The sequence below is a fragment of the Triturus cristatus genome, chromosome 1_2 (assembly GCF_964204655.1).
Source record: "Triturus cristatus chromosome 1_2, aTriCri1.1, whole genome shotgun sequence".
NCBI classification, from domain to species: Eukaryota; Metazoa; Chordata; class Amphibia; order Caudata; family Salamandridae; genus Triturus; species Triturus cristatus.
This window is the reverse complement of record NC_140580.1, coordinates 231,000,866-231,018,115: the sequence shown is the minus strand read 5'-3', so window position 1 is coordinate 231,018,115 and position 17,250 is coordinate 231,000,866. Positions and strand designations below refer to the sequence as shown.

General features: G+C 44.6%; 1 protein-coding gene across 2 annotated transcripts in view; it reads right to left on the bottom strand.

Moving 5' to 3' along the window:
- Positions 1-2,278: 2,278 nt before the first annotated feature.
- LOC146867094 (uncharacterized) overlaps positions 2,279-17,250 on the bottom strand; it is a 786,406-nt gene continuing 771,434 nt past the window's right edge. For both annotated transcript variants that reach the window (XM_085603528.1, XM_085603529.1), the window contains one exon: positions 2,279-2,395. In XM_085603528.1, coding sequence (XP_085459654.1) covers positions 2,299-2,395 — 97 coding nt within the window. In that variant the 3' untranslated portion in view covers positions 2,279-2,298. The remainder of the gene's footprint in view (positions 2,396-17,250) is intronic.

Below are 17,250 nucleotides of genomic sequence, written 5' to 3'. Positions count from 1 at the left end.
AAAAGTCCTCTGCATGGTATGAGATGTGAACCCCTACCCAACTCTATTGTTGCCTGTATTCCTAATTCTTACTTTTTTGTCATAGACGAACATGGATCATACGTGTGTGCCATGACATAGGCCTGTCTCTACAGACAGCAGTTTTGTTGGACCAGGGTGCATGAAGTGATGCCCTCATAGTGGTGGAAGGCTACCGTCTTCACAGGTAGTTAAAAAGCACAAGCGTGGTGATAGCAGCCTACTGTGTAGTGATCAGTAGTAGTGAACAGGTCTTTTTTTACCCTGTGTCACTGGAGTGAGGCCTACAGGGTCACTCACCTTCTTAAAAGTTCCGCTGCTGTGGACTTAACTCACCCCTGGAAAACATCAGGTTGATGTGGAAGTGCATGCGAGGTGGAAACGTGCTGAGTGCATGTGCGCTCACAAGAAATACACTACACAAAGGAATTATACCAGAAAGGTTTGTACATTGCCTCATTCCTGTAAGCTGGAGCTCTCTGTGCATTTTAAAGGGCTCTTTGATTAAATGATCGATCACAAGTAAGGGGCCTGGACACATCCCAGGAAGAGAGAGATGGGGCTGATAAGGGAATCATAAAGAGTAGGGCTGATGGCCCAGGATTTAACCGTGTGATGCACATATCACTGTGGCTGACATGCATGTGTGAACTCTGGTCACTCCCATGATTTACATTTTGTGTCTGGAAAAGGGCTATAAGTAGAGGAGTCTAAGACCCCAAAACCTTTTCTTCTGCTGAGCAGCCAGACAGGCTGTGTGAGTAGGGAACCCTCTGCAAGATGTCTGCCTGTGACCAGTACTAGGGGCCCAAGCATGCTAGTTTCCCTGCTTGGTGAGGGGACATCACCCAAGGATGTCAAGACTACCTTTCCTGGCACACCAGCCTCCTCACCAAGACCAGTATGCCCGGTGAGGGGGAAGAGTGCACTGAAGGGAGTGAGGTCCAGAGAGGAGCCCTGACTTGAGGCTCTCTGTGTGAGGTTGGAAAAATCCATTCCTGCACCAATCGGGCTGTTACCTGTGTGCCGGTCTGATTGGGCGACCCCTTATGCCAGGAGGGGCAATCATGGACTGAACCAAGGTGTGAGGAACACCCTCCTGCACCAATTGGGCCGTAGCCCATGTGCCAGAATACTTCAGTGACCCTGCATGCCAGGAGGGGCCACCGAGGACACCAACACCAGGTTCAGTGCGACCAGACTTGTTTGTGCTGTGGCGGTGACCCCGTATGCTGTTGGAGACGTTGAGGCCAAGGGTCTGGGTCGTAGCCCAAGACCGAGAAACTGCTACTGTGACGAAGGCAGGACCATCCCGCATTCTATGGACTGCACCAAAGGAGGCCTGAGGATGAACAGGGCACCGCTGGAGCCTTGTCGGAGCAAGGAGATAACCCGCCACCCCTGCGGAGGGAAAAGTGAATTTCCATGTGATCGCCGGATCAGGAGCAACCCTGATCACCAGAACTAGCTGATAGCGTGGCTTGAGGCAGAGAACTTGTGCCTGCCGGGTGCTAGCACATGTGACCACGCGCAGCCAGACTTTGTCCATCCGGAACAGGACTGTGCTTCACCGCTGAAGGGTTCCATGCCACTGCAGCGGAAAAGTCAAGAACTGGGCCTTTGGGGCCATGGGGGACATATCATCATTGGTGCTGCAACCCCATAGACTCTGGTGACTGAACGTATGAAAAGAGTTTGAGGAGAGAACTCTTGAGTACGGCATAATAGTTTACATTCCCTCTATGCAGTCATCAGTGAATGGGGAAAAACATTGAACTGTTCGCATTAGAAGTGGGAGGACAAGGAGTGGCCTCACAACTACCAGAGCCCTGAACTCAAGGGGGATTTTATTACTGCTTTTGAATGTTATGTACCTTTGCATGTGTAGAGTTAGAAATAAACTGCTTCTTTTTATATAAAAAAAACAAGTATTTGACTAGACATTGATTTATTATTCGCACTGCATGAATGTTGATTTATAAGTCGTGTTTACTGATCTGTATCTGCGCTTGACCCGGAGAAGCCTTGACTTCTGGTCCTACACTACCCAACCGAGAGTCAGGTGCAGAAGGGGGTATTTGGCTCAGTTGAGGGAGAACCATAGTTGGGCGGGCCCCGGGACATTGGGAGTAAAAAGACCTCAACCACCACTGTTGGGCCCCTTAACTCCTGCTTGGCCTGTGGCCCCCTGAACGGGGTTCTCACAATACATTTAACAAATCAAAACATTGGGAAAGAGACACCTTGTGAAAGTGCTTACCGCTGTCCATGTGAATCGTATCAGTAAGGCCAAGCACTGTCATGCGTTGAGGTTTGTCCCAGGACAATCATGGAGTTTCTTTCTTTTTTCCTTTCATCAGACGATGTTATGTCGGGCCTGAAAAGCAATCATGTTTTTTAAAAACTATTTTTATTGTCCATTTTCATCTTAATAGTAAACTCAACTACATAAAAGTACATATATCATAAGTCACAATACATATTGGGGACTATTTCCTAGTGTAGAATCAAGACCATCCTCCCCAATTCATTCTCCGCTGATTACATCACATCCATAATTCAGTAGATCATTTCTGGTACCCCCTTCTCCGATTCCCCATTGCATCTTGTTTAGCTATCCACCTCTCCATCCCTTAATGTGACCCACCTTTCCCATATCTTGTGATGCTTCTAAGGGCATTCTTTAGCCTGACATATTGGGAATTCAGGAGTTCAAAGTGTATTCAATCCGCTTTTTCACCTGACGATGCGTGGGGAGTGGATCTCTCCTTCCCGATGATAAATTCAAGTACGAGAAGGTTTTGTTCTGAGCATGTGAAACAATCTTCTTCAGTGTATTTAACAATGCTATCTTGGGCTTCAAAGGCATGGGGCATCCAAGGAATGACTGAAAAGTATGAGATATCCCCTCCCAGAATTAACTAATATCTCCACAGGTCTGCGTTGTAACGAGGATGTCCAGTGTGGCATCAAATACAGTTAGGCCCGGAGCATCGCTGTATTGCCAGAGCCTTTCAGGAGTTAGGTTTACTCTATGAAGGAATTCAAACAGGAAAAAATAATACCTACCAGATATTGCAACCATCTGAGTGGCTAGCAAGGTGAACATACACTCTTCATCTTCCAATGGTCTAATATTTTTTTCCAGGTTTCTCGGAGTTGGCCAAAAGTTCCTGGGTATTAAATATAACAGATTTCTAAATGTATTTTTTTCACCCTTTTGAGTAAGCTGTGACATTGTTATTTTAGCCTCCAGTGAGTTTAAGTCAGGGATTTCCTCATCTGTCCTAAAATATAACGTGATGGCATGCCTTAAATGGAGATTGAGAAGAACTGTGTATCGGGTACTTAATACCCTTAACCCATCCCTTAAATTCATGAATAACTTCATCTTTCCCCAATAGAGACACTCCAAGGTGATTCAATCCCTTCAAGCCCTCAAGGGAGGTCAACTCCAGTAGGCCTGCAATTACCCACAACAGTGTCTGACATGTTCTCTTTCCTGACCAGCCTGTCTGTTTAAGTACAGCTTTTCAGGTTTGTACTACAAATTTTGCTATGGGTGGAACATCAGCTGCGAATTTCCCACCATACAGGAAATGTTTGGGGGGAGTTACTCATTACCCAGAGTTCAACAGCGTATGCGGGATCTAGCTGTGCTTTTGTGTCCCATATATCCACTTCTTTGCTATTAGTAAGTGGGCTAATAGGAGGTGGGGTCTATCATGCCTAAGCTCCTCTCATTGGTAGATGTACAACCTTTTGCATATGTTGCATAAAAATAATGATCTCATTAAGAGGGTCAGGTGTTTGAAGAATTTTTCGGAAATAGGGAACAATAGGTATGTAAGATATATATATATATATATATATATATATATATATATATATATATTACCTACTGGCGGTCGCCAGTAGGTAGTTATAGTTAGGACCACGTTTCCATAGGAAATCCGCAACATTCTATTTTGAATAACTTTGGCGCCGGTCGACGAATCCTCGCGAATTTTTCAAAATAGGTGGGGCGCTACGCTCCGCTCCTACCCTGAAAGTCTCGGGGGGATTCGTCAAGCGGGGGCTGAGATAAAAGGGGGGTCCCAAAACGCGTTTTTCCCATGCATTTTTCCATAGGACCTTTAGACACAGCTACAGCCCGAACGGCTGAACAGAATTACTAGAAAATTGGCAGAGAGGTAGTCCTCAGGTCAAGGAAGTGCCTTTTGTAGGTTTGGTGTAAATCTGTTCAGTAGATTCTGAGAAAATAGCCTTTAAATCAATATATATATCTGAGCCAGCTTACGGTGCGCTTACGGTACGCTTACCGTACGCGTACGGTGGCGTGCGCGAGCGCGATTCTGATTGGCTCTTAGATCTTAGTAAACATTCGAATCGGCCGAAACCAGGAAGCGGCGGCCGCCATTTTCTCTCTCGCACTGAGAGTGTGGAATAAAATACAAAGCAGAAAAACATGTAAAGGGGCTGTTTGGACAGCTCCAAAACACCTAGCCTTATTGTGGGAGTCCCCAATGATCCCCCAAGGCCAAAAACCGAATTTTTATTTTTTCGCTAATTTCGCCGATTACGCTTACCGTACGCGTACGGTAAAAAAATATTAAAAAAAAAAAATTATCCACACTCTCCCCACCCCGTGTGCAAATGGTGCCTGAAGGGCAACATTAGTGCATGGCTTATAAGAGGTGTGAAAAATTTAAATATTACCTTTCAAAACGAAGCGCATCATATGTCCTCAATGTGCGCACGGTGCGCGAAGCGCATCGTGCGTACATGGCCCATCTAGCGTAACGTGGGCACGCGGTGCGCGTAGCGCACCGCGTGCCCTCCGTGCGTGCACGGCACTAACTGCGTAAAGTGGGCGCGCGGTGCGCGAAGCGCACCGCGTGTTCACTGTGTGCGCACGGTGCGCGAAGCGCACCGTGCGCGCACGGAACGAACTGCGTTAAGTGGGCGCGCACGCCACGAATGGCGTAAAGTAACTTAGCATTTAAAAAAACGTACAAATTCACTGAAAAAACCATAGGTTTCACACACGTTATAGTTAGGACTTAGCATTTAAAAAAACCTTGCAAATTCACTGAAAAAACCATCGGTTTCACACATGTTATAGTTAGCGGAAATTTTACTGATAAAAAACCAATGAAATTCCCCCGTTATAGTTAGTGCAGGCAACTATAACTCACGCGACCGCAATCTTCTGCTGATGACATATGTGTCTTTATGAAAAAAAAATATTTGTAATATATGTATAGCTAAAAATTTATGGAAGAAGACATGGGCAAATAAGTGTCTAAATACAGTATTAGCATCAGCAGAGGATTGCGGTCGCGTGAGTTATAGTTGCCTGCACTAACTATAACGGGGGAATTTCATTGGTTTTTTATCAGTAAAATTTCCGCTAACTATAACATGTGTGAAACCTATGGTTTTTTCAGTGAATATATATATATATATATATATATATATATATATATATATATATATATATATATATATATATAATTCACTGAAAAAAACATAGGTTTAGGGCACGTTATAGTTAGGAAATAGCATTTTAAAAAACTTAGAAATTCACTGAAAAAACCATAGGTTTCAGGGGCGTTAGAGTTAGCTGGACTTTTCACTCGTACAAAACCATTGAAATTCCCCCGTTATAGTTAGTTCAGCTAACTATAACTAGCGCGCACGCAATGCACTGCTGATGACGTCACATATAACATCACTCATGACATGGTCAGTGACATCACTGATGACATCTCAAATGACATCACTGATGACATCATCCAGTGAATGTGTTTTTCTGAAAATTACATATGTTTTATATATGTATATCTCAAGGTCGATGGAAGAATAAATGGGTATATAAGTGTCTAAATGGATGATTTGTTTTTGAAAAATTGATTGTATAACTGACTGATTAAGTGTATCTTAGTGAATACATGGCTTAGTGAGTAATGTTTAAATATGTAAATATCTGTATCAGTCTCTCACTTTGTGTATAAGTGGCTGCATGGGTTGGTGAGTAGCTACATGAGTGTCTATATAGGTTATTAGTTGGTTTTTTGAGTATCAGTATGAGTGTCTGAGTGTCTGTATGGTTCGGTGGTGGGTATTACATAGTGCATAGGTTCATGAATGAGTGACACACTGTTTGCATGTGTTGAAGACAGCTTGTGTGCAGGACTGTATGGGTGGATGAGTGTGTGCATGGGTGTGTTAGTGAGTGAATGACTGTCTCAATAGTGTCTTTATGAGTAACTACATATGTTTTAAACTAGTATATGTGACTATTGGTGTATATAAATGAGTATATGTGGGAGTGAGAGATTGGAAGAGTTCCTGTATGAATAAGTATGTGTTTCTATAAGTGATTATTTAAAAGACTAAGTATGTGTAAGTTTCTGTAGAAGTAAGTGTGGGGGTGTGTGTATAGCTGTATATGCAAGTAAATGGATGTTTGATTCTTTATTAGCATGAGTGACTATGTGTGTGAGTAACTCTATGGATGAGTGGTGTTGTGCAACAGGATGTATAGGTGTATGAGTACATATGACGAGTGAGTACATGTATGAGTGACTGTATAGGACTGTTGGTGAATGAGTGGATGTGTATGTGGATCTTAGAATTACTGAATAGGTTGTTATAACTGGTATTGGTTTGTCCATTTTTTAGAAAATTTTAGTTTCTATTTTTGAATGTGTGTATCAAAGGTTATATTAGGGGGAGAGGAGGTCTGCCACTCTATCACAAGGATGATGTCATCAGTGATGTCATCAGTGATGTCATTTGAGATGTCATCAGTGATGTCATGAGTGATGTCACTGACCATGTCATGAGCGATGTAATATGTGACGTCATCAGCAGTGCATTGCGGGCGCGCGAGTTATAGTTAGCTGAACTAACCATAACAGGGGAATTTCAATGGTTTTGTACAAGTGAAAAGTCCAGCTAACTCTAACGCCCCTGAAACCTATGTTTTTTTCAGTGAATATCTAAGTTTTTTTAAATGCTGATTCCTAACTATAACGTGCCTAAAACCTATGGTTCTTTCAGTGAATTTCAAAGGTTTTTTAAATGCTAATTTCTAACTATGCCTACAGAGAAAGGACATGTGAAGAAAGAAGAATAAACGCACAGAAAGAAAAAAAAGAAATGCAGAAAGAAGCAACAGAAGTCCTCAAAGACGAAGATAAGTGCAGGAAGAAGGATAACGTGCAGAAAGAACAAAAAGAAGAGCAGAAAGAAGCCTTGTTGCAAAATCATCCTGTACCCTCAACTTTTTCAGACGGATTCTGGTGGTAACTGAGTCTGACTAACCAGCCCTAGAGCCAGTGCTAAATTAAAAGACACTCAGAATACAGTGAAAACACCGACATACACTAGGGAACACTATGCGTTGGGGTCCCCCTGTGATTAGCATGACCTCCTCTGTAAGCCCCTAGTACATAATAGGGCAGGGGATTAAAACTACCTCTTAAAACGTGCCTCAGGGCGTGTTTGCACACGTCACCTCAGGCCCTGTCCGCTCACTTCCCCACTGTGTAAACACGCCCAGTGGCCGTTTTAAGTTGGGAGATTAAGTCCCCTTGAATCCTGAGGGTCCCTAGGGTCCAACTAGACCACTAGGTACCTCCAGTAAGCGCCACAGAGCTGCGTTGCAGAGAGATGTAAAAAGGGGCACGGCCTAGACCACCTCTCTGCAACACAGCGCAGTGGCGCTTACTGGAAGCACCTGGTGGGCTAGTTGGCCACCAGGGTCCCTCAGGATTGAAGGGGAATTATTTCCCCAACTTAAAACGCGCCACAGGGCGTGTTTGCACAGGTTAACTCAGGCCCCGTCCCCTCCCTTCCCCACTGTGTAAACACGCCCTGTGGCCGTTTTTAGTTGGGAGATTAAGTTCATTTGAATCCTGAGGGTCCCTAGGGTCCAACTAGCCCACTAGGTACCTCCAGTAAGCGCCACAGAGCTGCGTTGCAGAGAGGTGTAAAAAGTGGCACGGCCTGGACCATCTCTCTACAACGCAGCTCAGTGGCGCTTACTGGAAGCACCTGGTGGGCTAGTTAACCTCCAGGGGCCCTCAGGATTGAAGGGGAATTATCTCCCCAACTTAAAATGCGCCATAGGGCGTGTTTGCACACGTCACCTCAGGCCCCGTCCCCTCCCTTCCCCACTGTGTAAACACGCCCTGTGGCCGTTTTAAGTTGGGAGATTAAGTCCCCTTGAATCCTAAGGGTCCCTAGGGTCAAACTAGCCCACTAGATACCTCCAGTAAGTGCCACAGAGCTGTGTTGCATAGAGGTGTAAAAAGGGGCATGGCCTCAGAACACCAGTCTGCAACACAGCTCCCTGGCGCATACTGGAGATACCTGTTGGGCTAGTTGGCCCTCAGGGACCCTCAGTATTGAAGGGGAATTAATTCCCCAACTTACAACTGGCCAGGGGGCGCGTTTGCAGAGTGCTGCAAGGAGGGGGCGTGGCCTCTGGCGCGATGCCGGTCTTTTATTTATTTAATTTTATTAAGAAGGAGGGCTGTGTGGCCCCCCTTCTTTTTCTAATTTATTGGCCCTGGGGACCCCATCCCCCAGGGCCTGCACCCTAATTTGTTTTGTTGAAAAAAATAAATTTGGAAGGGGCCGTGTGGCCCCCCTCCCAAGGCATTAATCGGCCCCGGGGACCCCAACCCCTGGGTCATGGCCTTTTTTTTTTTCTATTCTTTAGGAAGGGGGCTGCGTTGCCCCCCTCCTCAGGCCACTTATGGCCCTGGGGACCCCATCCACTGGGGACGGCCTTTGTTTTTTATTTTATTTAAAAAAAATATATTTACACCTAGGACATGCTGGACAAACCGTATGTACCTTTCACCATAACAATTTGCGTGATATTCATTAAAAGGCGACTATGCATACAATGAATCCACGTGGAATGTATTTACAACGCTAGTGAAGCTCTGACGTGTCTGACGCCCTACCGTGCCTAATCCCGGCGCCCCCGCCGGTGGGTACTCTCCAAGTAGACACCCTTGTCGTTTATTTATACAAACATGGGTAGCTATTGACGGGCACATTTAATACACACGCACACCAAGCCATTCAAAGGGATTCGACAAAATTCGACCAAACTATGCAAGAAACCCCCCTCACGGTTAATAAAACACACATCCACTGCCGGATGTGTAATATTTTTTATTTTACTTTCTGGAAAGGAGACGAACCTCACTTGAGAGTCACAGCGTGCTCCTGGCGGAGCCCAATGCTGTGTTACACCCACCAGTGCCCGCCGAGTGCCACACACCTCTGTGTTGTATTCCACCAGCTAATGCGTATGCTATGACACTCTCTAGACCATGTGCACTGTAACACCACCCCGTGAATATGTCATGCCGCATTTGCCTTCGCATGGGTTATATTGCCCCATCTAACATGCCTTCCTCGATGCCTATGTTATAACGCACAAACCAAAGGAAATGATGGACGGAGTGTTGAACATTGCAAGCACTCACCCCCAGTCAACTGATCTTTAGCCCACTCTGCCACCCCAGTTCAGACATGGCTATATGCAAATCAGTCTGACCCTGTGCCTCATGGGAACAGTCCAGCCCGAACTGCCAAGCCATGTCTTCCCTGGACCGGAAACAAGCCTCCTAGGACCGGTTTCTGGCATTTCAGCCGTCTTCAGCCAGGCTTGCTTGAATCCAGTGGCAAAGTGAGCAAAGGACTCACGTCTGAGCATACCCTGCCAACTTATGGCGAACAAAGCAAAAACCAAAGGAAATGATGGACGGAGTGTTGAACATTGCAAGCACTCACCCCCAGTCAACTGATCTGGGTTTAATCCATCACCGTTCTTTAGCCCACTCTGCCACCCCAGTTCAGACATGGCTATATGCAAATCAGTCTGACCCTGTGCCTCATGGGAACAGTCCAGCCCGAACTGCCAAGCCATGGACTGTTCCCATGAGGCACAGATCTGTTGACTGGGTGTGAGTGTTTGACTGATTCTGATGCTCCGTCCATCACCACCCCCTTTTGTACTGCTTTGTTTGCCATAAGTTGGCAGGGTATGCTCAGACGTGAGCCCCTTGCTCACTTTGCCACTGGATTCAAGCAAGCCTGGCTGAAGACGGCTGAAATGCCAGAAACCGGTCCTAGGAAGCTTGTTTCCGGTCCAGGGAAGGCATGGCTTGGCAGTTCGGGCTTGGCTGTTCCCATGAGGCACAGGGTCAGACTGATTTGCATATGGCCATGTCTGAACTGGGGTGGCAGAGTGGGCTAAAGAACGGTGATGGATCTAACCCAGATCTGTTGACTGGGTGTGAGTGTTTGATTGATTCTGATGCTCCGTTTTAAGTACTTCGCACAGACACACATTTTAAAAACAATAAAGTTCCTAATACCCACCTTCTCTGAACAGTTAGCTTGCTGCCCCATCCACCTCCTCCCTATCCTCTGTTGTCTGAATCTATGGACTAGCCTCCTCCCTCCTGCCATGCATGGTCTGATGTGCTGCCACTGCCCTCCATTTAGCATGATGTACCAGTCCACTCCTCCTGCCCTCCATTGCCCAATTCTATGGCCCATCATGGACCTACTGCTTAGCCTCTGTGCTTAGCTTGCTGCCCCTATTCTCCTTCCCCCTGCCCTCCGATGTCTTTGTGCATGCCCCTGCTCCATCCTTTTGCCCACCATGTTCCATGGACCTGCCACTCCTATCTACTCTGAGTGTTCTGTTGACCTGCCACTCCCCTCCCACCTGTCTAGCATTGTCAGACGACTGTAACCTGTCCCTGCCACCTCCACCCTGCCTGTCCACATGCCATGCCCCTATCCCCTTCCTCCTGTCCTCCATGGTCCATTTTACTGCCACACCCTTCTGCCCTCCCTGGTCTGTTGTGCTGCAACTGCTCCTCCTGCCTGCCCCGCGCGGTCTGTTGTGAGGCCCCCTCCCCTGAACTCTCTTGTCTGTGCCCAGGTCCTGACCCTCCCTTCTATCCTCCGTGGTCCTTTGTGCATGCCACTGCACCCTCCTTCTTGCCCATCATAGCCATTGTGCTGCCACTAACCCTCCCGCTTGCCATGCATGGTCTTCTGTGCTGCCATGGCCCCTCCCACCTTCCCTGTGTGGTCAGCTAGCTGCCCCTGACCCCCTCCCACCTTCCCTCCATGGTCTGTGTGTATGCTATCATAGTCTCACTGTTGCTCTCCATGGTGTGTCTTGTTTCTAGTGCCCATCCTGCCTGACCTCCATGGTCATCTTGCTGCTCCTGCCCTGCCCCCTTGCCCCCAGCCCTCTGTTTCCACGTGCAGACCCCTATTCCCTCCCTCCTGGCTTGTCTGTTCCATTGTAATGCCCCTGATTCGTCCCGCCTGCCCTCTATGGTCTGTTATGCTGCAGCTTTCTCTCCTGTCTGTCCATTATGGTCAGCTAGCTACCATTGCCTCTTTCCCCTCTGTTCTCTGTTGTCCGTGTGCATGGTCCTGTCCCCTCCCTATTGCTTTCTATGGATTGTTGTGCTGCACTTCCGTCCCGCATGTCCTGTGTGGTGTATTGTGCTGCTGCAAACCCTGATGCCTGCCCTGTAGGGTCAGTTTGGTGCACCTCTCCATGTCCCTCCTGTCCTCGGTTATCCGAGTCCATGTCCCTACCCCGATTCCTCTTGCCTACCATGATCCAATGTACCAAACTTACGAACATTTTAAACTTGGTAAGAGGGAGATTTTGAAAAACAACTGGGGTATTGATTTTCCCCTTTGAGTTACATTGAAAAAGAGGAGATTGTAGACAGGAGACAGATCAAATAAAGCCCATTTGAGCTTAGAAACATTGGACGTTTCCTGGCTGAAACGGGTCTGTTGGCATGTATGGTTGTACTACCACTGCCTCTTCCTTCTGCCCACAATGGTCTATTATATTGCCACAGCCTCTCTTGCCAGTCCTGTTCTGTTGGTTTGTTGCCCCTGCCCCCCTTTCCACTGCCCTCCATAGTCTGTAGTGCTGCCACTGCCCTTCCTGCCTGCCCAGTGTGGTCAAATTGTTGCCTCTGCACTCTCCTACCTGCCTTCAATTTTCAGAGTCCGTGCCCCTGGCCTCTGCCTCTCAACAGTATCCCAATGAACAACTAGATTGCTAACATTCTATATTTATGACAAAAGTGTGGAATGCCTAATGTCATCTTGATGTAATCAAAACTGTAATACCTAGAGCATTTCCTTTAGAAATTACATATATGAGAGGGTCTTATTTGCATCATAATTATGGTTAGTGCTCTAAAAAACTAAAATGAGGGCATAATTCTGAGTTTTCAAATAGCGACAAAGAACTTTTAAATTATTTGTAATCTTTATGTTTTTTTATCCAGTTGACCACTTGATTAAATGTTGCACTTAGGGGAGAGGATGTGGTGTTACTTCCAGAGCAGCAGACTTTGCAAATGGGGAACCAGGTTGGAGTTTCTGCTTCAGCTCAACATTCTGTGATTCTGGTCAAATCACTTAATCTCCCCATGTCTACAACCAAAATGAATTTGATCTTGTGTGATGTAACCAATGCTCATGTAAAGCACTCCAATACCTGACAAGTCTGCACTATATAAAACTGCAAATACACAAAATATAAGTGTTTTGCACACTTCTGTCATTGGGCTACATGTGGGCTACATCTGGGTGATATTTGTGCTGCATTTGGGCTCTTTTGTCTCTGGTGGCCATCTTGGGAGATTTATTTGTTATGAAGTTTCCTAATTTCCTCATTTACTGCAGTCTCCTCAGTAGGAAATGCTTTCAGTTTTTTACTTTGATTCCATCAAGAAGGTATTCAGATATGTCACACATTTGCCAGAAATTCTGAACGTTAGCAATCTAGTTGCTCATTAGATCACTGTAGTAAAGCTACTGCTCACCAAGGAAGTCTGCTGCTGGTATTAAAAGTGCATGTTTCAGTCTGCATATCAGAATTTTTTAATGACATAGAAGAGGATTTGAGAAGTCACTCAAAATGTGCCCTAATTTTTCTTTCTTCGGCACTAATCATAATATCTATGGCAAAATGAACCCCCTCATTGTGTTCCTTTTTAAATTAAATGTTTTAAGTGTTACCAGTTTATTCCAATCACGATGGCTTCAGGTGTGCCATACTTTTGTCATAAGTAAGACTGTTAGCGCTCTAGTTGTTCGTTAGAACACTCTGGGACATTCTGTCATTGGGCTATACTTAGGCTACATCTGGGTGATATTTGGGCTACATTTGGGCTCTTTTGTCTCTGGTGGCCATCTTGGGAGATTTATTTGTTATGAAGTTTCTTAATTTCCTCATTTACTGCAGTCTCCTCAGTAGGAAATACTTTCAGTTTTTTACTTTGGTTCCATCAAGAAGGCATTCAGATGTGTCACACATTTGCCATAAATTCTGAATGTTAGCACTCTAGTTGCTCATTAGATCACTGTAGTAAAGCTACTGCTCACCAGGGAAGTCTGCTGCTGGTATTCAAAGTGCATGTTTCAGTCTGCATGTCAGAATTTTTTTATGAAATAGAAGAGGATTTGAGAAGTCAAAATGTGCCCTAATTTTTCTTTCTGCAGCACTAATCATAATTTCTATGGCAAAATGAACCCCCTCATTTTGTTCCTTTGTAAATTAAATGTTTTAAGTGTTACCACTTTATTCCAATCAAGATGGCTTCAGGTGTGCCATACTTTTCTCATAAGTTAGCGGTCTAGTTGTTTGTTAGAACACTCTGGGACATTCTGTCATTGGGCTATACTTGGGCTACATCTGGGTGATATTTGTGCTACATTTGGGCTCTTTTGTCTCTGGTGGCCGTTTTGGGAGACTTATTTGTTATGAAGTTTCCTAATTTCCTCATTTACTACAGTCTCCTCAGTAGGAAATACTTTCAGTTTTTTACTTTGATTCCATCAAGAAGGCATTCAGATGTGTCACACATTTGCCATAAATTCAGAATATTAGCACTCTAGTTGCTCATTAGATCACTGTAGTAAAGCTACTGCTCACCAGGGAAGTCTGCTGCTGGTATTGAAAGTGCATGTTTCAGTCTGCATGTCAGAATTTTTTAATGAAATAGAAGGGGATTTGAGAAGTCACTCAGAATGTGCCCTAATTTTTCTTTCTGCAGCACTAATCATACTTTCTATGGCAAAATGAACCCCCTAATTTTGTTCCTTTTTAAATTAAATGTTTTAAGAGTTACCACTTTATTCCAATCAAGATAGCTTCAGGTGTGCAATACGTTTGTCATAAGTAGGACTGTTAGCGCTCTAGTTGTTCTTTAGAACACTCTGGTAAGCTGCAGTAGAACACAAAGGAATCAACTGACAGTCTCTGCCCTTGTTGGATGCACATGTTTTAGTGAGAATGTCAGACTTCATTCTCACATGACTGAGAAAGATTATGTGAATTTACAGAAAATATGCTCTCAGTTTAGTTTATAGATCACCTTCCAAACCTCTGTGGGAAAAGCATGAGAAAATAGTTCTCTCAAACATGATTCATGATATCTCAGTAGAAGGCTTTTTCACATGGCTTTTTCACCTTAGAACACACCACAATTCCTAAAATGAGTATGGTACCATCAACAAATGATTTATAATGTAACTAAAGTCTTAAAACCTTCTATTAACTGCAATGCTTTTTAATGAGGTGCTATCATGTATATTGGTCCCAAAATGGCTGCCAACACTTCTTGGATGAAGTACTGACAGCCAATCAGATCTCACGATGAGATGTGTGGTTAGGCTCCGCCCAGATATATCTATCTTTTTAACTCTAATTTTCTCAGGAACTACTGAACTGATTTACACCATTTAAGCAAAAGGCACGAGTCTGAACTGAGGACTACCTCTTTGCCAAATTTGGTGTAATTCTGTTCAGCAGTTCGGGCTGTAGCTGCGTCAACAGGTCCTATGGGAAAATGCATGGGGAAAACGCGTTTTGGGACCCCCCTTTTTTCTCGGCCCCCGCTGGACGAATCACCCTGAAATTTTCAGGATAGGAGCGGACCGGAGCTGGCCAAAAGTTTGGAACATTTTGCGAAGATTCGTCAATCGGCGCCAACGTTATTCCAAATAGAATGTTGCGGATTTCCTGTGGAAAATAGGTCCTAACTATAACTACTTACTGGCGACTGCCAGTAGGAAATATATATATATATATATATATATATATATATATATCCACCATGGATAAGGAAATGGACAACCCATCCTAGTCTTTCTATCAATAGAGCAATGTTTTCTTCCCTTGCCATATTCTTTGTAGTTGCTAACGGTAACCCAGATACTTAAATCTGTTTACCTTCACATATAGCTCAGTGAGATCTGTCCATTCTTCATAATCATTTTCAGGGTATACAAGGAAGAGTCTAGACTTATTCCAGTTTACTTTTAGCCCCAAGTATGTGCCAAATTCATTTACGGTGTACACTGCTGCTTGCTGCAATGGCAGGAAGTTACTTAGCTATATAAGCAGATCATCAGCATATAAAGAGGTTGTATATTCTAGCTTGTTGGACCACTGATCCTGATATCATGTCTGATTCACCTCTATTAGCTCTATTCACAGAGAAAGGCACAGATATAGCACCCCCACTCTAACTTATGCCTGAAGGTTTGTAAAGAGGGTGTGTGTGTATGCTATAAACCTCTTGCCAAATCCCATTTGTGTAATTATTGTGAATAGGTATTTCCAAGACATTATCTAAAACCTTTTCTAAATAAATCAATAGGAATGCTAATGAGTCTTTAATTTTATCTTCTAGGACTATTGCATTGATCGCTCTTGGTATGTTTTATTTGACAACTGGATGACGTATGAAGCCAGGTATATTAGTGAGATGGGTCTGTACGAATCACATTTATCAGTTGGACAATCAGGTTTCAGTATTACAACTAGGTGTGCCTATCCCAGATCCAGGGGAAATGCTCCAGCTTCCCTCGCCTCTTCGAAGAAATCTCACAGCGTTTTGGGTAACTGAGAGGCATAACATTAAAAGAATTCCCTGGGGTAACCATTTGTGCCTGGTGTTTTACCAGATTTGAGTATTTAGAAGGTTTCTGCTATTTCTTCCTACGTGAGGAATTTGTCTAATGTAACTTTGTTGGCCTCCAGCAAATCCAGGAGTTGTGTTGAATCTAAATGTTCCTAAAGTTGTAGCATTGGGCAGGATACTGAGGGACAATACACCAACCTTACAATATCTGGAAAATTAATTTGCAATGTCTTTTGGTTCATTCAGTAAACCCCCAAACTCATGCTTTGACTCATGAGTCGGGCTACATTATTTCTTTGACTCAGTCAATTAATTAATTTGCTGGTTTCATCCCCCATGCTCATACAGTATGATTTGCAATGCCATCCATGCCTTCTATGCTTCCTTACCAATATCTGTTTATGTTGTAGCTGTGCTTAAGTGAATCTGTGCATGTTATCTTCGTTTTTATCGAGTCACTAGTGTTGTTCAGCCAGTGTAACCACTTTCATTAACTCATGTAGCATATTGGTCTGTTTCTTTTTTGGTGTGTGACCCTACTTATGACGTTGCTTCTCATTACTACCTAATAGGCTTCCCAAGGTGTTGCAGGGGATTTTACCAACCCGACCGGGGACTTAGGGCTGGATGTACACATAATACTAATAGCAATTACCAAATGGTGATTTTTGATAAAGCGCTACTTGGTAATCACTATCATTAATGTACAAAGGGGTTATTTAGCCCCTATTCCTTAAATACGGATTTGTAGTGGGTCGCAAATAGACCTACCTTATGAATATTAATGAGGTAGGTTGCAATTTGTGACCCACTACGATTTACTGCCATCACAGGGATGGTGGCCGGCTGGGGTCAGCAGACCACCATGTCTGTGATTGTTTCTAAATAAAATCTTTTCTTTTTGTGGATGGACTAGAGTCTGTGTTAGGAGTGGTTTGGAGATTTGAGCGTAGCTAGTGTTGCCGAAGTTTAGTTTGCGTGTAGTGTGTGGGTGGGTAGCTGCAGGAAAACCAGCAGTGGGTGCAGATGAAAGCTCCTACTGTGGTATGAGGCATGGCAGGGCAGCAGTTGGGGGACCTGTGTCTGTGATTGAGTGTGGAGTATTGCTGGGTGGTGATTGGACCTGGGTTTCTGGCACTAGGCGCAGCCCAGATGCAGACATGCACAGACTGACTTGCCTATGGTGTGCCAGCAGCACACCTGCTGCGCTCTTGCG